This window comes from Pelophylax lessonae (assembly GCF_965119305.1).
Source record: "Pelophylax lessonae genome assembly, chromosome: 3".
NCBI classification, from domain to species: Eukaryota; Metazoa; Chordata; class Amphibia; order Anura; family Ranidae; genus Pelophylax; species Pelophylax lessonae.
Genome location: NC_138770.1, coordinates 250,468,330 through 250,491,275, shown reverse-complemented (window position 1 = coordinate 250,491,275; position 22,946 = coordinate 250,468,330). Strand labels below are relative to the sequence as shown.

Genomic DNA, 22,946 nt, shown 5'->3' with positions numbered 1-22,946 from the left:
AAGTTGTACTTATTCACTCAAAGGAATAGATAAGACAATGTCTCTGAAATAAAGCATACACAAAATAAATGTATTACATTGATAATTTGCAATTTATCAAATGGCTAAAGATAAATGAAATAAGAGACTCAATCCCAGGCTGTTTGTAGGAATAGGTGCAATAGATTGGTAGAAATTACCAATCTTGTTTGGGCAACACCTTTTGATTCCTCCTATAATTTTTAATTTGTATACCTCATTGAATTGTCCCAGAACATTAGAAAATTTTTTTGGTATGGATTGTGTTCATGATTCGTTTATAAATTGGTAATTTTAATGGATTTGTGTGTGTCTGTGTGATAGAGGTAGGATCATTAGATCATAAGCTCAGTGACAGAGACTTACTTTATACCAATGCTGGTTTTTAGTGGATTAGAACCCATAAAGAAACGCAATGCAAATTTACCACTTGTCTAAATGTAATAAAGCATTTGTAAGAAACCATGGGCATGGCTCTAATGATGGACAAGTATACTCATCTTATGTATACAGCATCAACAAACTGGATTAGAACCCAGTTTGTTGATGCTGTATACATAAGATGAGTATACTTGTCCATCATTAGAGCCATGCCCATGGTTTCTTACAAATGTTTTTATTACATTTAGACAAGTGGTAAATTTGCATTGCGTTTCTTTATTACGTTTAGACATACTGGTATTATGGGCCAGATTCACTTCAGTTACTATTTCCCCATCCACATTAATTAAGCGTGCATGTATAGAACATTATCTGATTTCTTTTAGTGTAGTATCTCAATAAAATAAATGGACTAGCAGTAATTCATGTGAGTCCTTCAGTTACACTTGTCTGCCCTCATTATATTTATATGTCAGCAGTTGACAAGTCTCCCAAGAGCTTGATAGTTGTGGACTCGTGTGCACTGCAAAAGAAATTATAGTTCTAAATATGGCAAATACATTAAATATTCTTTGCTTAACACGCACAATTATGTATCCAGCATTTTCAATCTGGACATATTTTGTTTATAGAAGGTGTTTTTTTTTTTTCATTGTAGTTATTGGATAAAGTTCCTTTTCATGCTTTGATTAATGAGTGTTTTAATTAGCTTTGCATTTCAGCTCCATTTGGTAAGCTTGACTCCTCTTTCTTCAGATCAATCTTAATAGGCCTGCCTATATTGCTAATGTCTCTAGCAGACTTGAACCTCTTGCTGTGTACTGTCCTATTCATATTCATTGAAGCGACCCTGGCCTCTGCCACTGCCTTCTCTGTTGTCTGATATCCAGCTGTTTCAGGTGTGCACAGTCTTGAGCAGACTGCACTACATTAATGTTCTTCCTCCCTCGCTTTTCTCATTGTAAACTCTCTTACACACTACTTAATATTTCACTCACTGTTACAAAAATAAAGTCCTTGCATACCCATGGGTTGGGTTTTGGCAGTGAATAATTAAATTCAAGCATATGGAATCGACACAAAATCTGCACTAATTAGTGTTGTAGAGCTCTTCTTTTTAACTGATAATTGCAGAATAAAGGTCCCCCTTTAAGATTAAGATCGCTTATTGCATGGTATATAATTTTGGATACAGCTTTCAGTGTTTATGGTGCTTTATAGGATGAGATAGCCTTATAAATTGTGCCTTGATTGGAGTTAAAATATTTTTATATGTCTACTTACCTCTCACTTCCTGTTGTGTTTCTGGGACAAGAAATAAAGGAATATCTCCTAAACTAGATAGACTTTAAAAATATACAGAAACTGACTTTAACCGTTCCTCGCTCCATCCAAAACAAAATCAAATTTTGCCTTTACATACATTTCAATGCAGGGTGTACCTGTGACACTGAAGGTCAAAGAGCATTATGAGAGCAAAGCAGTAGCTGTTTACTTTCAAACTATTTTTCTCAAACTAAAGCTATAGTCATACACTAGTAGATTTGAACTACACTGCTCAAAAGAAATAAAGGAACACTTTTTGAAAACACATCAGATCTCAAAGGGGAAAAATATGCTGGATATCTTTACTGATATGGACTGGGTAATGTGTTAGGAAAGAAAGGATGCCACATTGTTTATTGGAAATAAAAATGATCAACCTACTGAGGGCTGAATTCAAAGACACCCTGAAAACCAAACAGAAAAAAATGATGCAGCAGGCTAGTCAATTTTGCTGAAATTTATTTGCAGCAAATCAAAATAGTACTCAGTAGTTTGTATGGCCCCCACGTTGTTGTTTGCATGTCTGACCTCGGGGCATGCTCCTTTTGAGACAATAGATGGTGTCCTGGGGTATTTCCTCTCAGATCTGGACCAGGGCATTACTGAGCTCCTGAACAGACTGAGGTGCAATTTGGTGGCGTCCAATGGACCAAAACATAATATCCCGGAGATCTTCTATTGGATTTAGGTCAGGCGAGTGTGGGGGCCATTCAATGGTATCCATTCCTTCATCCTCCAGGAACTGGCTGCATACTCTTGCCACATGAGGCCGGGCATTATCGTGCACCAGGAGGAAACGAGGAACCACTGCACCAGCGTAGGGTCCAAAGGTTTCATCCCAATACCTAATTGCAGTCAGGGTTCCATTGTTTAGCCTGCAAAGGTCTGTGCGTTCCTCCATGGATATGCCTCCCCAGACCATCACTGACCCACCACCAATCCGGTTATGCTGAACAATGTTTCAGGCAGCTTAACTTTCTCCATGGCTTCTCCAGACCCTTTCACCTCTGTCACATGTGCTCCGGGTGAACCTGCTCTCATCTGGAAAAAGCACAGGACGCCAGTGGTGGCGCGGCCAATTCTGGTGTTCAATTGCAAATGACAATCGAGCTCCACAGTGTGGGGCAGTAAGCACAGGGCCCACTAGAGGAGGTTGGGCCCTCAGGCCACCCTCATGAAGTAGGTTTCTGATTGGTCATAGACATTTACACCAGTGGCCTGTTGGAGGTCATTTTTCAGGGCTCTGGCAGTGCTCATCCTGTTCCTCCTTGCACAAAGGAGCAGATAGCAGTCCTGCTGATGGGTTAATGACCTTCTTTGGCCCTGTCTAGCTCTCCTAGAGTAACTGCCTGTCTCCTGAAATCTTCTCCATGCTCTTGAAATTGTGGTGGGGGACACAGCAAACCTTCTGGCAATGGCACGTATTGATGTTCCATCCTGGAGCAATTGGAATACCTGTGCAACCTCTATAGGGTCCAGGTATTGCCTCATGCTACCAGTAGTAACACTGACCCTAGGCAAATGCAAAACTAGTGAAAAACAGTCAGAAAAAACGAGTAGGGAAACAAAGAAATTCAGTGGCCTCCGCCTGTAAATCCATTTTGTTTTGGCGGTTGTTTCCTTGTTGCCCATCTAGTGTCCAGGTTTTTAATTTCATTAACACCAAACCAGCTGAAACTGATTAACAACCCCCTCTGCTACTTAACTGACCAGATCAGTATCCCAGAAGTTTAATTGACTTGATGCTATACTCTAATTAAAAAGTGTTCCTTTAATTTATTTGAGCAGTGTACTAGTTCAAATGAGTGTTCATAACAACAAATGTTGTTTGAAAGTACTTCAAAATTTTGCTTTCTTTTACCATTCAATTATGGAACGAGTTGACCTTCACAAATAAAAACCACAAACACTGTTAGAAATGTGTTTTTTCAAGAATAATTTTCCAGCCTACTCTTTAGAATTTTTTCATCACTGCAGTCAAAATGAAATGTCGATTTGACCCCACTACTGATTAGACACACACGTTCTTAACCACCTGCCGACCAGCAGTTGAACCTTTTTTTAGAATTGGGGTATTTTCTCTTCCATATACCATCCTACATCCTGGGATTGCCGAGTCCAAGAAGGGTTACTCTAGCATTAAAATTGCATTACTTGAGCATTTTCTCCCACATTTTCATTGTCTTTAGAGAGGCGAGACGTGACAGGTCAGGATATTGTGTCTTCTCACTGCTTGATGCCTATTTATTTTGTTATACTGTTTCCTTGTTTGTTTCTAATTTTATTCCATATTTCTAAAATGGAGATGTGATGATATACCAGGTTTATGGACAAAAGTTTTCTTTTTTTCCTGTAATGCATAAGATTTGTACCCTGGTTTATAACCAGTGACTGTTCTTTGATACAAATACAAATGTTGGCTTTGTATACCTTAAAAAATGTTCTGAATAAAAATCATTGAACACGAAAAGAATTCGGCTGGAAATAGATCAATATAATATATTTCATATTTACCTTAAAAAAACATGAAAAGCCTTTTTAGAAATTATTTTTAGCTCTGAATGTAATAAAGGAGTAAAAATTATAGCTTTTAGGAACATGGCCCCATGGGTCTCTATGATTTTCAATATAGATTACTGAGATCATTTATTTCATGTGTTCAGTAAAACAAGAAATGCTATGTGTATTTTTAAATACAGCTAGCATGAGGACCTGTATCTGTCTTTAGATTGGCTTCCTTCAACCCCTAAAGCACAAGACACAGACTCAGAGGGGCACATATACTCAGTCAATATAACATAAGAAACTTGTTGGTACAAGGAGAGAGTGCTGTCCTTAGTGTGGTTATACTCAATTACTACCCATTAGGTAGGCTGGGGCAGGTTGGTGACTAGGCTATATACAGTATATATATATTTGTTTTTTAATCCGATAATTTTTTACACACATTTTAAATTTTTACAACAACAATCTACACACAAGATGTGAGATATCACCAGTAAAGGGGCGCTGATACTCTATACAGTCCCAGTGTTGCTTGCGATGTGCATGTGAAAGTTCTGGTCGTTGCAGCTCCTCCTAAGATCCACTGGGTGGCGGACTTGATTTGAATTACTGCTGCAAAGGTAGGAGAGAAACGGCGCACGCCGACCTCGGGTAATATCGTTTTAATAGAAGACACACAATACACAATAAGACAATTGCACTCACATTTTCTCTCTTAATGATGGGCACATCTGCAAGGGCATTCTCCTCTCTCTCCTAGATGGCTTACGGTGCACCCAGTAGCTATCGTTGGATTAGGACGCCGCTACCACCTTCTATTCCTCCCACTTCTCCTCGCGTCTGCGCACCTGCCCGCCGACCGTCTCAACTGCGCCTGGAGCCTCATCCAAAGTTCCGCTCCAGGCATGGGGGTGTATGGGAAGGTGTGTGAAAAGGGATTCCGCACTGCAGCATGGTTGCCATGACTATGCGTTTTGGGGGCGGAGCCTCCTGCAGGTCCCGCCCTTCCTGCCTTTTCTACCTCCTATTATATGCAATCCAGACACAATTATCGCCGAATTGATTTAAAGGGCCAAATGCTTAAGTAATTTAACCCATTGTGGAGGGGAGGGAAGGGGGTAGGGACTTACAGGCAACCTAGTATCCACATTTGATCGATATAAAATAGAATAAACCATTAATCATGCCTGGGCATATCTTATAAAATGGTACATATTAAATTCTACTATATCCTAATATTATAAATAAAATAGGTAAATAGATGTCATCAAATCCTTAGGTTAAATAAGATAAAAAAAATTGAATGTTACTTATTGACAACTATAATTAAGTAAAATATCATTTAAACTGTATGAAGATTATAATAATGAAAATAAAATTGAAAGTTTAAGTTAACCTTGGGATGATTTACCATATAATCTTTAATATCACTAACCATAGGGAGAGCCTCAAATAAAAAAAAAAAGAAGGGAATTAGAATCGTACTGACCTCCAGTTCCTCATTCAGCCCCCCTGGGGACATAGAGCCGAGCGTAAAATCCAGAAGGTTTCTTGCCTACATAGTCTGGAGAATCTTTCCCCCTCAGGGAGAGACATGAGCTTTGTAGAAGTGCCTGGGTACGCTATGTTTATGCTTCCTCTGCTCTATATAGCGACGATGTTCTCCAAATCTAGTGTGCATGGCCCTGACTGTCCTCCCTATGTAGAGCAGGCCACATGGACACTTCAGGCAATATACCACAAACTGGGTACTACAACTAATAAATTGTTGGATCTTAAAGGATCTACCTTCTTTGGGGGTGAAGCTACTTTTCCCATGTTCCATAAACGAACAGGCCAAGTATCTACTCTGCTTGCACCAGTATGACCCTCCCATGTTTAAAAACATTGGGATATTAACAACTTTTTGTGTTCGTTTGTGTGACTTAATTTTACTGGGTGCCACCATACTCTTTACGAGCCAACAATGTAAAGAGTATGGTGGCACCCAGTAAAATTAAGTCACACAAACGAACACAAAAAGTTGTTAATATCACAATGTTTTTAAACATGGTACGGTCATACATGGTAGTTGTACTAAAGGCCTAGAATTGTTTAGCATTGAGGCCATACCGATGTCTCTCCCTGAGGGGGAAAGATTCTCCAGACTATGTAGGCAAGAGACCTTCTGGATATTTTCACTCGGCTCTATGTCCCCAGGGGGGCTGAACGAGGAACTGGAGGTCAGTACGATTATCTAACCCCCTAAAAAAAAAAATATATATATATATATATATATATATATGTATGTATACAACTTTTAAGTACGATTCATGTAATTTTATAAATACTGCCATATACATATATGTAACATAAAGATCTTTTAATAAATTAACATTTTTTTTTCTCTAATAAATTAACATAAATTTGTTCTAATTCCCTTTTTTTTTTTTTTGAGGCTCTCCCTATGGTTAGTGATATTAAAGATTATATGGTAAATCATCCCAAGGTTAACTTAAACTTTCAATTTAATTTTCATTATTATAATCTTCATACAGTTTAAGTGATATTTTACTTTATTATAGTTGTCAATAAGTAATATTCAATTTGTTTTTATTTTATTTAACCTAAGGATTTGATGCCATCTATTTACCTATTTTATTTATTATATTAGGATATAGTAGATTTTAATATGTACCATTTTATAGGATATGCCCAGGCATGATTAATGGTTTATTCTATTTTTTATCTATCAAATGTGGATACTAGGTTGCCTGTAAGTCCCTTCCCCCTCCCCTCCACAATGGGTAACATTACTTAAGCATTTGGCTCTTTAAATCAATTTGGCGATAATTGGGGCTGGATTGCATATAATAGGAGGTAGAAAGGCAGGAAGGGCGGGACCTGAAGAAGGAGGCTCCGCCTCCAAAACGCGTAGTCATGGCAACCATGCTGCAGTGCGGAATCCCTTTTCACACACCTTCCCATACACCCCCATGCCTGGAGGCAACTGAGCGGAACTTTGGACGAGGCTCCAGGTGCACTTGCGCAGTTGAGACGGTGGGTGGGCCGGTGCGCAGGCGCATTACGGTCCGTTTCACAGACACTCGGCGGGGAGAAGTGGGAGGAATAGAAGGCGGTATCGGTGTCCTAAGCCGACGATAACTGCTGGGCGCACCGTAAGCCCTCTAGGAGAGAGAGGAGGAGAAGGCCCTTGCAGATGTGCCTATCATTAAGAGAGAAAATGTGTGTGCAATTGTCTTATTGTGTATTGCGTGTCTTCTATTAAACGATATTACCCGAGGTCGGCGTGCGCTGTTTCTCTCCTACCTTTGCAGCTGTACATTTTTACATACATACATAACCAGCAGTTCAGGTTCTACTGTACATTTTCTTATGTTTAAGAAAGTAGATTTTCGTATACAATATAAATGTCATACTATGCATGTATTGTCAGTGGGCAGGCTATATTGCCTAAAGTGTATGTAAAGGTAAAACGTTTTGAAGCATTGGAAAGGGTGGGAGTGCAGTCTGTGTTCCCGCTGGACATAGTACTCTCTTGTTTTGACCTAGTGACCATTTTCACCAATACAGAAAATAAGGGGCATTCGTACTGTACATATTACAGATGTCATGAGATCAAAAGGTATGAGAAAATCTTCAAATGTGGACAAATGTTCTGATGACAACTCTCTAAAACCTTTTTCACGTGGGTCTAGTGGATGACTTAGGATCCCTGGTGGATCGCATTCTCAGCATCAGCTGGCCCACAGTTAGCAGGCAGTTGGGAGGCTATATGCCACCTCCCACAAACCTGTGACATGAAATACCTCTGCACTGTGTAATAACCGCGTCCATTGAATGAGGTGGCAGCATTGCCAAATTCACCTGTATAGTGCATGGTGGCAAGCAGTGTTGCCAAATACAACATCCCCTTGGTACACAAAACACTTTGGTACATACAACTGAAATAATTCTAGCAGACATGAGTACATAGATATATGCATGGGTTTCCATAGTTACATAAATCAAAATATGACTGAAAATCCAAGGTGTAAATGTATCTATGGTAATATTTCTTTACATGTTTTGTGAGACCATGCTCGCTTCCTCAGGAGATACATATATAAATGCAATTGTGTATATAATAGTCCTAACAAACTTCCAAACCAGGGTAAACGGTCAAGTAGTAGATTCATGGTTCTCATAGGACTCCCCATTGGAGATGAAGATGCAGGAATACCGAGATCTGGCCGGCTGTGGAGGGGAGGGGGCCGGCCAGACAGGCAAACATCCAAGAAGGTGACAGGGTGTCAATGGTCAGGGATGTACAAATACTTCCCTGAATATTCCAAAAGGTATGCACCTGATAGACTGTTGGGGCGTGAGCTTGTTTGGTTTCTGGTGTGCATTCCTTTTGGAATATTGTCAGTCATATTTTGATTTATGTAACTATGCAAACCAATGCATATATCTATGTGCCTATGTCTACTAGAATTATTTCAATTGTATGTACCAAAGTGTTTACAATTTAATAAATTTTATACCTTGTGGTTTGTGTCTTACAAAGTCCTTTGGGCATTTTTCTTTTTTGTATTCATACATATTGGGACAAAGACACTTTTATGCCCCTCATATGCCAGCTCTCCTCTGTGCGAAAGGGGTGGACAACATAAAGCAAAACTTCCCCTTCAGGGTGAAGTTCTGCTTTAGATTACACGTTAAGGCAAATTACTTAAGAATGTAAATTTGTATAAGTAGTCACTCTTAATTTGGTGCTGTACTGATATTCAAGTGCAAAAATGCAGCCCAATGTCTCACTGTAAGAGCCTTGTCAGTCCAGCAGTGCCATTACCGGTGACAACTCAGCTGGAGGTTCACAAACAAAACATATACTTTATGCTATGGAGTTTTTCCTTTGTTGGCAAGACTAGGGAGATGTTGGTGCTCGTCAAAGGCTTCCCATAGGGAGTGACCCCTTTAGGAGACATGGTTTCCTCACCTAGGAACCTTCTGTCACCAGTGACTCATCCATTGGACATGGCTTCAAGACCTCTGTGGAGGTTGATAAATCTCATGCCTGAGCTTAGGTGCTAAAAGCTAACATTATGTCCAGGCTGCAGTCAGCATTGGTTAAAGAAAGATACTGAGAGCAAGAGGATACAAGTAAATAATAAAAAGTCATGCTTGAGAGCTTGGTTGTGCAATCTAAGCAATTCAAGAAGGAATACTCACATTATTACAATTTGCCATTGGTGCTTGGTTCTCTGGTATTATCTGACATTATTTTCTTACTGTGATACACGAAAGTACTATGCCAAGTCCCATCAATGGCCAACACCACATTGGCAACCTGTGTTTTTGATTGATTGCCAGCTTTGAGCTGTAAAAGTTTACCAGATTATTATGCATTACAGATAATAACAAAAAAAATCTTTTTATTTTTTGCAGTGGTCCTATGCTTTGGAAAAACCAAATACAGGCAGCATCTTCAGTATTGCTTGGTCTGTCGATGGAACCCAGGTTGCCGGAGCTTGCGGAAATGGTCAAGTTATCTTTGCTCATATCATTGAACAGCATTGGGAATGGAGGAATTTTGAAGTAACTTTAGCCAAGAGACGTGCAATGCAGGTATTTTTTCTCTGCTATATTTCAAAAGTTTAATTTTTTAAAACAGGTGTCTCTTCCTCCTTTTTCATCACAGCAATAGTCAAGTCAGATTTTCACCTACAACATTCATTCTATGCAAACACAAAAATAGTATCTAAAAAATAAAAAATCTTCTTTGACTTTCTATAGTAACCTTTTGTAATGGGGTCAGTGGTTTTTAGTGCCAGGAGTGTTTAATATTTTGACTCTAATAGTTCAGATGCCCCATAGGAATTAAAGTAGAACTACTGGCAAATTTTCTGGCACTTTCATTTTGGATAGAGTAAGGGAGGGTTATAACCCCAGTAAAAAAATTTTTGCCATCTTTGTCCCATTTCAGAGATTTACCTTCACTTCCTGTTCCATAGCCAAACAGGAAGTGAGAGGAAATATGCTAACTACGGGAAATTCCTAGGGGACCCCCAGGTGACCAGAACTAGTGTCCCCATTGGAAGATGTCCCACCTATTACATTTCTGGGGACAATCCAAAATTTGGGATTTTCTTTTACTTTCACTTTCAATGATAACAGGACAAATAGAGAGGGTGAATCCCGCTAACAGAAGCACAGAAAGCAACAGAAACTGACAAGTGCTCTAATCCTTCTCCACTCTACCTAAAACCAAAAAAAAAAAAGTTTTGCTATTAGTTAAATTTTAAGTTTGGCATTCATTTAAAGAGTTAGGTTACAGTCTAGAGTTACACTAGGTTCACACCTATGCATTTTTTTTAGTGCGTTTTGCAGTTTGCAGAAACACACTACAGTCCATTTAACATGATTTCCTATGGTCCACATCTATACGTTTTTCAGCCTGTGCGTTTTTAACAGCTAGTTACCGATTACAGTGCACCCGAAAACACACTGCTTGCCCCCCCCCCCCCCATAAAGAGGACCTGTCACTAGCCCATCAAAGTACCTGTCACTACCCCATCAAAGTACCTGTCACCAGCCCATCTGAGTACCTGTCGCCAGCCCATCAGGTACTCTGATGACAGGTACTCGGGTACTCTGATGGGCTGTTGACAGGTACTTGGGTACTCCGATGACAGGTACTTGGGTACTCTGATGACAGGTACTCGGGTACTCTGATGACATCGGAGTACCCTGTCATCGGAGTACCCGAGTACCGGTCATCGGAGTACCCGAGTACCTGTCATCGGAGTACCCGAGTACCTGTCATCGGAGTACCCAAGTAGCTGTCACCAGCCCATCAGGTACTCTGATGACAGGTACTCGGGTACTTTGATGGGCTTGTGACAGGTACTCGGGTACTCCGATGACAGGTACTCGGGTACTCTAATGGGCTGGAGACAGGTATTCGGGTACTCTGATGACAGGTACTCGGGTACTCTGATGACAGGTACTCGGGTACTCTGATGACAGGTATTCGGGTACTTTGAGTACCTGTCATTGGAGTACCCGAGTACCTGTCATTGGAGTACCCGAGTACCTGTCATCAGAGTACCCGAGTATCTGTCTCCAGCCCAGAGTGCCCGAGTACCTGTCTCTAGCCCATCAAAATACCCAAGTACCTCTCTAAAGCTCATCAGAGTACCCTAGTACCTTTCTGAAGCAGATCAGTGTACCCGAGTACCTATCTGCAGCCCATGTCTCCTAGATTATGTGTTGGGGTGTTTGCTTTCCAAAATGGGGTCGTTTTGTGGGGGTTTCCATTGTCCTGGGGTTCCAGGGCCTTCAAAAGTGTGATTGGTTGTAATGAAATTTATATGTGTAATTTATGCTCCTAGAACACCTGACGGTGTTCCTTGCATGTTGGGCCTCTATATGTGGCTATGCTGTGACAAAATCCCACACATGTGATATCGCTATACACAGGAGTAGTAGTAGAATGTATTTTGGGGTGTTATTTTTGCTATGTACATGCTATGTGTTAGAAATATCCTATAAATTGACAACTTTGTGTAAAAAAAAAATGCGTTTTCATTTTCTTTCCACATTTTCCAAAAACTTGTGGAAAAAAATGACATGTTCAAAAGACTCATTATGCCTCATAGAATATACATTGGGGTGTTTGCTTTCCAAAATGGGGTCATTTTGTGGGTAATTGCATTGTCCTGGTGTTCCAGGGCCTTCAAAAGTGTGATAGGTTGTTAGGAAATTATATGTGTAATTTATGCTCCTAGAACACCTGAAGGTGCTCCCTGCATGTTGGGCTGTGTAAAAGTCTCGCCATACTCTGGAGGAGTAGCAGAATGTGTTTTGGGGTGTAATTGCAAGTATGCATATACTGTGTGTGAGAAATAACTTGTAATTATATCAATTTTGTGTAAAAAAAAAAAAGAAAATTATTTCTTCATTTTCCCAAGAATTGTGGGAAAAAATTACAACTTCAGAAAACTCACCATGCCTCTTACTAAATACCCTGGAATGTCTACTTTCCAAAAAGGGGTAATTTGGGGGGTATTTGTACTGTCCTGACATTTCAGGGCCTCAAGAAATGAGATAGGCCGTCGGTACATCAGGTGTGATCAATTTTCAATGACTGGCACCATAGCTTGTAGACTCTATAACTTTCACACAGACTAAATAATAACCACTAGTTTGGGTTATTTTTACCAAAGATATATAGAAGTATACATTTTGGCCCAAATTTATTAAAAAAAAATTACTTATTTGCAAAATCTTATAATAGAAACTAAAACAAAATGTGTTTTTTTTTTTTAAAAAAAAATTTCGCTTTTTTTTCACTTACATCGCAAAAAATAAAAAAACCCAGTGGTGAATAAATACAACCAAAAGAAAGCTCCATTTGTGTGAAAAAATGGTAAAAAATTTGATTGGGTACAGCGTTGCATGACTGAGTAATTATCATTCAAAGTGTGAGAGCGCCGAAAGCTGAAAATTAGTCTGGGCAGGAAAGGGGTGTAACTGCTCTGCATGGAAGTGGTTAAAAAAACAAAAATAAAAAGCAATGTTCCCCAATACTATGCCTGCTGCCACCGCTGATCCAAAAAAAAAAAAGGTCAGCTCTCGCTGTCTGCCAGTTCTTAAATAACTAAGGGGCGGAATCACCTGCTGACATCACAGGGTGGTCCTTCCCCTCTTATGAAGTCGTCGGACCAGCATATTTAGGAACTGTTAGATGGCGGAGCTGGCAGATGGTAAAGCTGGCAGACAGCGGAAGCCTTCGGCAGGAGTGGACCTTTTTTCTTTTTTTGTCTTTTTTTGGGTCAGAGGCGGGGCGTCGTGATTGACGATGCCCCCCATGTTAATTGCCTGCTATGGTCCAGGGGGTGCGCTCACTCATCCTCTCCCTTTTCTGACCTGCTGGGCTGCATGCTTGGATAAGGGTCCGGTATAGATTTTGGCGGGAACCCCATGCCATTTTTTTTTTTATCATTTTGACACGGGGTTTCCCTTAAAATCCACATTAGACCATTTTTATTGCTGGCATTTCCCTTTTCTCTTTTGTTCATTGACAGACACTGCTCCTGATTCTTCTTCACCATTGGGTTATACTGCCCCCTACAGGATTAGGACACAAGGCAGGAAAAAGCTTGACTACACCTATGGGCAATCCCAGGGGGTATACACCCACACTGAGCTATGGGCACTCAGTTTTATTCTGCCTAGAGAGGAGTAAGGACCTAGTTCCTTGCTGGGATCTCTGGTCCTGGCCACTTTTTTCCTTTTAAATGTTTTTTTTTCCTATCTTTGTTATTTTGTTCCTGTGAGAATCTACTATAAACTGCCGGACTTGGCGACGGACTGGATAATCTAGATCCAGAGGGTCCCGCCAGTCTGGCAAGCGAACACGCGCAGACCTTAGCTCCACGCTAGGTCAGCCGCGACATAGCCCCACTGGACCGGGGGTGGCCTGCGAGTTAAACGTCTCGCGAGGGCACATAATGACCTGGCCTCAGCCTGAGTGGTAGCGTTCCTCCTGGCCACAGCCGCCCACATCCGGATGGGGCACCCTGGGTGCTCAGACAGTGAAGATGTTTCCTCTTCTCCTCTAGCTGTGCATGAAAAGGCACTGGTGGATGCACTGATTGTGTCAGAGCGTGAAATTTTAAACATGGTGGAGATGCTGTTTCGGAGGCGCTGGTCCCTTTTGGCACCACAGGTCCTCCACTGTGGCAGGGGTGTTCGCTTTTCCTGACGTAGATGTGGGCTATACTTCTCAGCTCATGAGAGGCTTTTTTTTGTCCCTCAAGGGATAAAAGTCCTTCAGGGCCTTCCCCTGGAGGTTCCAAGAATACCTGGTCTTGCAAGCCAGAAGGGGCACTTCCAGACCTGCGGGCAAGGCTTCCTCTGCATAAAGGGGTGCCCTCACCCTTATCTGGGGTGGGGGGACGTCTTCACTGATTTCCGGATCCGTGGACTTCTCTGGTACAGGTCAAATGGGTCCATGAAGTATTCGGTCCGTCTACAAGATCGAGTTTCGGTCTTCTCCTCCGGAAAGGTTCTTCCCTTCCAACCTGCACTTGTCCCCAGATCTCTTATGGGGTCACTTTTGGGCAGTGCAAGACTTGTTACTTCATGGGGTGATGGTTCCGGCTTTGGAATGTTTTCAGGGGTTTTACTCATACCTGTGTGCAGTTCCCTGGAAGGAAGGCAAGGTACATCCAATTCTGAACCTCAAGGCGCTAAACTGCTTTGTGCAGGTACAGAAGATCTGAATGGAGTTCATTTGCATGGTAGTAGGGTCCCTACATCTGGGGGGTTTTCTCGCTTCTATTGACTTCAAGGACGCCTACCTTCACATTCCAATATGTCACCAGCGCTTCCTCCGCTTTGCTGTGGGCGAGGAGCACTATCAGTTTGTGGCGTTTTACCTTTTAGTCTTGCCTCCACTCCTTGGGTCTTTACAAAGTGTTGGCCCTTGTGCTAGCAATGTTGCATCAGTGGGGGATCGCGGTACTGGGGTACCTGGATGATCTTCTTCTGCAAGCAGAGTCTCCGACTGCTCTGATGGACACCTGGGAGATTACTCTGTGATCTCTAAAGGGAGTTTGGTTTGGTTCTGAACCTTCAGAAGTATACTCTGGTTCCGTCCACAAAACTAGACTATCTGGGTGGATTTGGCCTCAGCCAGAGTGTTGCTTCCTCTGGAAAAACTCCAGAAATTGCAGGAGTCTTCCTTGCAGACGGCAATTCGACTTCTGTTGTCCTGCAGATGGTCATCCCTTCAGGCTTGCATGTGGGTGCTGGGCCTGATGGTGTCTACCTTCGAGGCGGTTCCGTTTGCACAGTTCCACATGAGATCTCTGCAAAAAGAGTTCTGGTGAAATAGAACAAGACTCCACAGTCTCTAGAGGTAGCTTAATTCTCCAGTACTTTGACAGGGAAATCGTTCTCCCCCTGTACTGGGTGGTTGGCACCATGGATGTCAGCCTGTCCAGGTGGGGAGGTGTCCTTGGCACAACTGGCGATCAATGTACTGGAACTCCGAATGATCAGACTGGCACCGGAAGTACATTGACGCGTTTCACCCTACCACTTGGGCGTTATCGGAGGACCAGGAATTGACGTCAGAAAGTGCCACACCGGAAGTAACGTCGACGCGTTTCGCCCTCCTACTTGTGCGTTATCAAAGATGTAACGCCCAAGTGGGAGGGTGAAACACGTCGACGTACTTCCAGTGGGGCACTTTCTGATGTCAATTCCTGGTCCTCCGTGGAACGCACTCGGCTGCGGCGTTCCCGGAACCATCTCTGCTAAGCAACATCTGCAATTTCAGGCCTTTTACAAGTACTGCATATTGTGAGTTTATTTCTTTTGATGTGGGAAATAAAGTTATCTAAACGGGCTTCACAATGTGAATTCCTTAATTTTTTGGAGCTGCCCAGGGCCATTTCACTGAAAAGGTTAAACATCCCAGCATATTGCACTTTACATCAAGGAGAGGATCTGCCACGCTATGTGCTTTAACTAACCAGGGAGACAGTTTGGAGGAGCTCTTTGACCATAAGCATTCTCTGACCCCTGATAAAGGTCCATCCATTCTGGTGAGTGGGGTCTCTGAAGGGGATCAAGTCACCTGGCACCAGTAATTATTTTTGGAGCACTTGAGCACTTTCACAGGAGCACCTTTATTTTGCACAAATAATTCAGCACTATTAACACTTCACTTTTAAGTTACACCCAAGGCTTTACTTTGCACTTTTTTGTACATGAAATTTGGACTTTTTTAAAATTATGGACTTTTATTATCAATTTGAATATTGTATGCACTTTATAATATATTTGCGAGCGCTGTGTTTTTTCTGTTTTTCTAGACCGTGATTCAGGCCTATTCAGTTAGGGGTCAGGTTCCTCCTTTCCCTGTTAGGGCACACTCTACTCGGGCGCTTAGTGTCTCCTGGGCCTTCCGTCTTCAGACATCAGTGATGCAGGTTTGCAAGGCGGCCATCTGGTCATCTTTGCTCACTTTTATAAAGTTTTATAAAATGGATGTGTTATTTTGGCCACAAGTTTTGCAGGCTCCTGTTTAGAGGACCTGGTCCTCTTTGAGGGTGTATTGTTTTTTTCAGGTGAGCTTCAGTTGTTTTGGTTGAGTTCCATATTACCTGGTTGGCTATGGTTAGCCTTGGAAATTTTTCTATGCTGTTTTACCACTCCTCTTGTTTAACACTGCTTTGGGACATCCCAATGGTTAAGAAGAATCGGGAGCTGTGTCTGTCAATGAACGAAAGAGAAAATTCGATTTTTGACTTACCATAAAATCCATTTCTCTGATGTTCATTGACGGAAACAGCACCCACCCCTCTGTGGAGCTGGCTTTCTTCTGACACTGCTTGTAACAAAACTGAGATCCTATAGCTGAGTGAGTGTATACCTGAGTGAGTGTTTACCCCCTGGGACTGCCCATAGGCGTAGTCAAGTTTTTTCCTGCCTTGTGTCCTACTCCTGTAGGGGTCAGTATAACCCAATGGTTAAGAAGAATCAGGAGCTGTGTCCGTCAATGAACATCAGAAAAATGGATTTTACGGTAAGTCAAAAATCCCATATTTACTTTCAGCTGTCAGCGTGTTTCATCTCATCAGTTGTTAAGGAAGCAGTGACTGGCTTTCTGGCCTGCTCGTTAACAACCAGCTGTTCACAGTTTAATAAAGCATAAAAAAAAAGCTAAATGCATGAAAACTGCATGCAAAAATGCATCAAAATGTGGGTTTAAAAACACAACATGTACCGGAAAAACGCATCAACCGCAGCCGCATAGATGTGAACCTAGGGTGAGGGGGTAAGACTCAAAGGCTCCTATATAAAGGATAATTATGGAAATAAATGCACATCTTTTCGCCTGCAAATATATGTATATATTATTATTTTTAATTTTCTTTTTATTGGAGTACCTGAGCCTCACATTGGATATCTTCCTACCCTAGGACAAATTTTTGTTCCTCTGCTCTCATGCCTGGGCCCTTCAGTGTCAGGGTGGACCCTATATTCATACCTGCATGAAGGTCTTAAGCCTGATGGTAGTCTATTTCAAGGCAGTGCTGCATGTTCAATTTCATTCCAGTGTGTTGCAACTCCACATTCTGTCAGCACAGGACAAATAAACTTAGTCCTTGGGTTGCCCCATGTGCCTGACGTTCAAGGTCAGACTTTCTTTGGAGTGGTGGATTTTCAACATGGCACTGCTTTTGGGGAAATCCTTTCCCCCAAAGATGTGGAAAGTTCTCATGACACATGCCAGCCTGTAGGGTTGGGGAGGAGTTCTGCATGCCATTTTAGTGTAGGGGCCTTGAATGTCGAAGGAAGCCTGTATTCTTATAAATATCCTGTAACTTGGGGTGATTTGGTTGTTCCTTTAATGCTGGACCCCTCAGATGTAAAACCACCCAACAAGGATCCAGTCAGACATTGTCACAGCCATGGCCTAGATTAGCCATAAGGGAGGCACCATAAGTTGCACCGTACAAAGGGAAGCATCCTTGATCCTCTCTTAGGTGAAACTGTCATTTCAGCCCTGTGTGCCATCCACATACCAGGTGTGGCCATTTGCCAGGCAGACTTTCTCAGTCATCACATCTGGTTCTGGGGGAATGAGCTCACCATGAAGTGGTGTTTAAAGTCCTTTGCTTTAGAATGGGGGGAGGGTGCCGGACGTGGATCTTTTGGCATCCAGATTTAACAACACTCTGGACAGGTCCAGGGACCCTCAGGCTTTTGCAGTGGAGATTCTGGTGACTCCACAGGATCAGTTTTACCTGATTTATGCCCCTCCTCTTCTCTATCTTCTCCCTAGACTGCTTTGTAGGAGTGTGATGGAGGGCATTCAAGTTATTTTCATTGCGTTAAACTCGCCCAGGAGGACTTGGTACTTAGACGTATCCATACTCCTAGCAGACTCTCCCGGGGGCCCTTCTAGATTACCTGGACCTTCTGCCCAAGTTCAGGTCCTCCATCCTGCTTCTTGGTCACTGGCTTTACCAGCTTGGCTGTTGAAGCCCAGGTGCTAAAGTACAAGGACCTATCAGATTCGGTCATCCCTACCCTTTTGAAGGTTAGAAAGTTGATATTTCACAAAGTTTTTCATCACACTTTGAAAGCAATTTTGCTTGGTGCGGAATCATGAAATTTTATCCTAGAAAGTACTCTATGGGATGCATCTGGTCTTTCTTTCAGGCTGGTCTAGATCAGTGGTTCTCAATTCCGGTCCTCGGGACCCACTAACAGGCCAGATTTTAAGTATTACCTTGGGGGATGCAGACTAGAATACCACAATCACTGAGCAGCAAATGAGATCACCTGTGATGTAATTTAGTTATCTTGCAAACCTGGCCTGTTGGTGGGTCCCGAGGACCGGAGTTGAGAACCACTGGTCTAGATCAAGACCTAGCCTTGAATACCATTAAGGGGACAATTGGACTTGGCCTTTCTGTGTCAGAGACCGCTGACCTCTAATCCCTAGTTAGGGCATTTGTGCAGGATGTTGCACATATCTCCACCCCCCTGCCATATGTTCCCCTGTGACATCTCCCTCCCCCACAGCACTTGTCACCCTTTACAGTTTTCCACCCCTCCACAGCACTTGCCCCCCCTTTACATTATCCCCCACAGCACTGCCCCATTTTACATCACATCTCCCCACTACATCACTTGCCCCCCCTTCACATCACCCTCCACCCACACAGCACTGCTCCTCTTTCACAACACCCCCCCACACACACACACACACACACACATACACGCTCTACCCCCCTCACATCTCCCCTCCTTTCAAATCACCCCCCCGACACACACACACCCCTTCACAGCCATGTTCTCTTGCTCATTCATTGCTATCCTGCCTCCTGCTCTCCTCTCTACCTTGGGAACTGCAGCTGCGGAGGCCAGGATTAAAGAAGCGGCTCCTAAATGACGTGACCGCTGGTCCAGGTGGAGCAGTAGCTTGGTTCGGATCTAGACCGCAGTCTGCCATTTAGTAATGCCTACTCTAGTGCTTCATGGGCTTCTGCAGCATTAGGTATCTGTTTCACAGATTTGCAAGGGAAACCACCTTGGTTTCTGTCCACTTGTTTCATTTTCACAATGTGGATATTTGGTCCTTCTATGGTGCAAGTTTTGGGTGTAAGATGCTACAAGCTGCTTTCTAAACCCTTCTTGGCCCCTTGTTACATGAGCCTGTTGGTATTTGTATGCTGTATTGTCAGCTCCTCAGTTATACTGCGTTTGGATGTTCCATGGCTAAAGAATAAAAATCCTATGTCTTGTACTGTACTCCAAGAAATGAATAATAGGAAGCCAGAGGTAAGAACCTGAACTGCTGAGCCTACATCCTCATAATATGGAAAGGAACAAGGAAAAAAACCCTCTGTGGGACTTTAAGGGCTCTGTATAGCAATATCTGATATAGTCTCAATTGGCTAAAAAGTATAAATTTTATTTAACACGCAAAATGAAAATGACACGTAAAATGTAGTGCATTAAAAATAATGCGATTGTGACAGTAAACGCGCTTACAGTATACTGTTACTTATAAAGGCAACAATCAGATGTAACCCAACCTCTAAGGGTAGGTGGTTGGCAAGGCCCGACGCATTTCGAATAACAGGAGGATAGTTCAATCTTCTTCAAGGGCACAGGTGATTATAGCATATTCTGTAAGTATACATATAAAGCAGTGAGTTTAATACATTTCATACATAGTTTGCAATAACAATAAAGATGAATCAATCTGGAGGAGACTGACCTCATGCACTGTATGCAAAAAGTGCACGCACAACCAAAGATGACCTAAAAGATCTTGTTGCATAACCCTCACGAAGAGCCAAGGAGGAACCTGTCAGCAGGGACAAAAGGTACACCCGACGTTTGACACAAAAGGTCGGCCAGTGTCCAAACCCAAAAGGCAGTATCAATGAGAGGGATGCTGCATGGACAAAGCCTAAGGGATGTAATGCAAATAGGAATTGAATATATGAGGTCAAGGAATATCTATGTAGACCCAATGTGGCATAAAAGTAAGCTTGATCAAATTATTGAATTGTATCAAAGAAATTCTTCCACAGAGGGTTATTTCCTTGTTTGTACTCCAAGAAATGAGTTTTACTAATAAGTGGAAAATTGTTTTTATATTAGATTTTAGCAACTAGGTTTAGATCAATTTAACCCTAATTAACATTGGCATGGCAACAGGACATACCAAGTATAAGAAGATTCCGATGTATAAAACTTTGCCTATACAGAATAAAGTATGCTTAGCCAGTCATAAGCTGATCCAGTCTTTTCATTCCACTGTTTAAAGTATAGCGATTACAAATTATGGGGAAATGGGCCAGTTGGGTTGTGACAACATAGAATTTGTATTTCTAGGTTCGCAATGTAATTAATGATGCTGTAGATTTGTTGGAGTTCCGTGACAGAGTCATTAAGGCAACGCTGAAATATGGACATCTAGTGGTTTCCACTTCTCTCCAGTGTTATGTTTTTAGGTAAGTAGGTTGTCTGTCTGTGAACGGTTTCCTCTGATTCATTGCTTTTCAATCATGTGTAGGACAAAGGTCTTTTAAGCCAATGCCATACCAAACTCGCATCCTTTGTTGAAATACTGTCATAGGAAGCAGGTGGTACTGTTGTTGCTAATCCACTCTGCCTCTAAGAGAAGAAGAAGAATTAAAACATCTGGACTAACGCCAAGAAAAACCTTTCAAGTAATTGTTTTCGTAGCTCTCTGTTTTAAGTCTGGTCATCTAGCTTACAAAGTGAAAGGCTGGCCCCTAGCTCCATTGTTGTGAGTTCATGATCTAGGCCCCTATTAGATAGAAGGGAATTCCAGATTTGTGAACAGCTGCAGAAAACAAAAAAAGTTACTTTTTTTAAGGCTGTACTGTCAAATGTTTATTTTTTTTATGACACTTTATGAAGTCTGTACCAAATAAGCCACATATATTCAAAATGCTAATTTTCATGTAAAATATGTATTAACAGGATTTGTTAACATTGCATGTTTATAAAAAGTTTATTTTTATTTTATTTTTTTACTGAAAAACTGTTTTTGACAGTTGTGCTTATTGAAAAATTCTCTTGGCAATATTCCCATTTTTTTCCCTCCAGGTAGCAAAATAGCAATAGGGGTGCCAAGTTATTGCCAAAACCAGTTTTATAGACTTCCTTAATTTTTGAGGTCTTTGGACCATTATGAATGGTTGTGTTTTTTCGTTGTATACGACTGTGTTGTATGTTCCATTACTTCATTGAACTGATTTCTAAACCCAAGAATAAATATAAAAAAATACATTGCAGTTTACCAGTCCTTAGGCTGCATCCAGCGATTAAGGCCAGTGCGAATTTCAGCAGCAGGAATTTTCTGAATCTGATGTTGTGAGCGGCTAGGTGCAGCCATTGATGTCGTTCATTATAATGTCAGGTTGCCAGCGGCCACAGCTATCTGCAGCTGTCCACACAGCCAGTGCTTACTTGAGGTGCAGTGCTGTGTTGACAGCTGCCGCCAATAGCTGCAGCTGACGCTGACCATTTACCATAATGACGAAGGGGTCCTGCGAGGCTCCGAAACATTGCACTTTCTCTTGTGATGTGATCTTTCTGCAATAAGCACAGAGAAAACACACATTACCAGTCCCTGCGCAGATCCTGGAGATTGATTCTCAAGCTGGAGAATCTTGTAATATGGCCTGTGGTGAAACACATGAATGAAGCGTGGCAGCTCTCCTAACCCTCCATGGGATATGAGGCAAAGCAGCTGTACAAAAAATATTTTTACCACATCCCTAAGGTCCACAAGGACCCCAGGTGTCCACCTGGGAGACCTATTGTGGCTGGTATGGAAGGCATCACCAGCAAAATATCCCAATATGTAGATATATTCTTACAACCATTGGTGACGTCCCTGCCGGCCTACATTAGGGATTCCTCCCAGGTTTTGGACACCTTGGTAAATATAAATGGGAAGCCAACTATCTGTGGTTATCCCTAGATGTGTGTTCTCTCTACACATCTATTCCGCATGAGGGTGGGTTAAGAGCAGTGGAGTATTTTCTTTCTGAGGCAGAATACATGCACCCGCTTCAGTCTGAATTTATATGCTCGTGCACTAAATTTGCGCTTGAAAGAAACTACTTCCAGTTTGATGGCTCATTTTATAGACAAGTTGCTGGCACAGCTATGGGTGCACATTTTGCGCCGAGCTATGCTAACTTGTTTATGGGTTTCTGGGAAAAAAATCATATTTGGACCCGGAACCCATTTGCCAAGCATCTTGTTTATTATGGGCGCTACATCGACGATGTGATTATCATATGGGATGGTGACCTCAATTCAGTTTCTGAATTTGTGGCCTACTGCAATTCCAATCCCTATGGTATCAGCTTCACACATGTAGTCGATGCGCTAACTTTGGTATTTCTGGATTTAGAGCTATCCTGGGATGCTGATGGAAACATCACCTCTAGGACGCATTTTAAGGAGACTGCAGGCAACTCATACTTACATCGTACAAGTTGCCATTTACCTAAGTGGAAGGAGAATATACCCCACAGCCAATTTTGTAGGTTGTGTAGGAATTGTACAGAAGTCTCAGAGTACCTGGTGCAGGCTGATATATTAAAGAGAAGATTTCTAGAAAAAGGGTACCGTGAGGAGCACATTGATGAGGC

The 22,946-nt window shown here is 42.0% G+C and overlaps 1 protein-coding gene across 1 annotated transcript in view; it reads left to right on the top strand.

Moving 5' to 3' along the window:
• IFT80 (intraflagellar transport 80) overlaps positions 1–22,946 on the top strand; it is a 337,369-nt gene that overhangs the window by 190,551 nt on the left and 123,872 nt on the right. The window contains exons 9-10 of the mRNA XM_082249425.1: positions 9,661–9,840; positions 20,647–20,765. Coding sequence (XP_082105551.1) covers positions 9,661–9,840; positions 20,647–20,765 — 299 coding nt within the window. The remainder of the gene's footprint in view (positions 1–9,660; positions 9,841–20,646; positions 20,766–22,946) is intronic.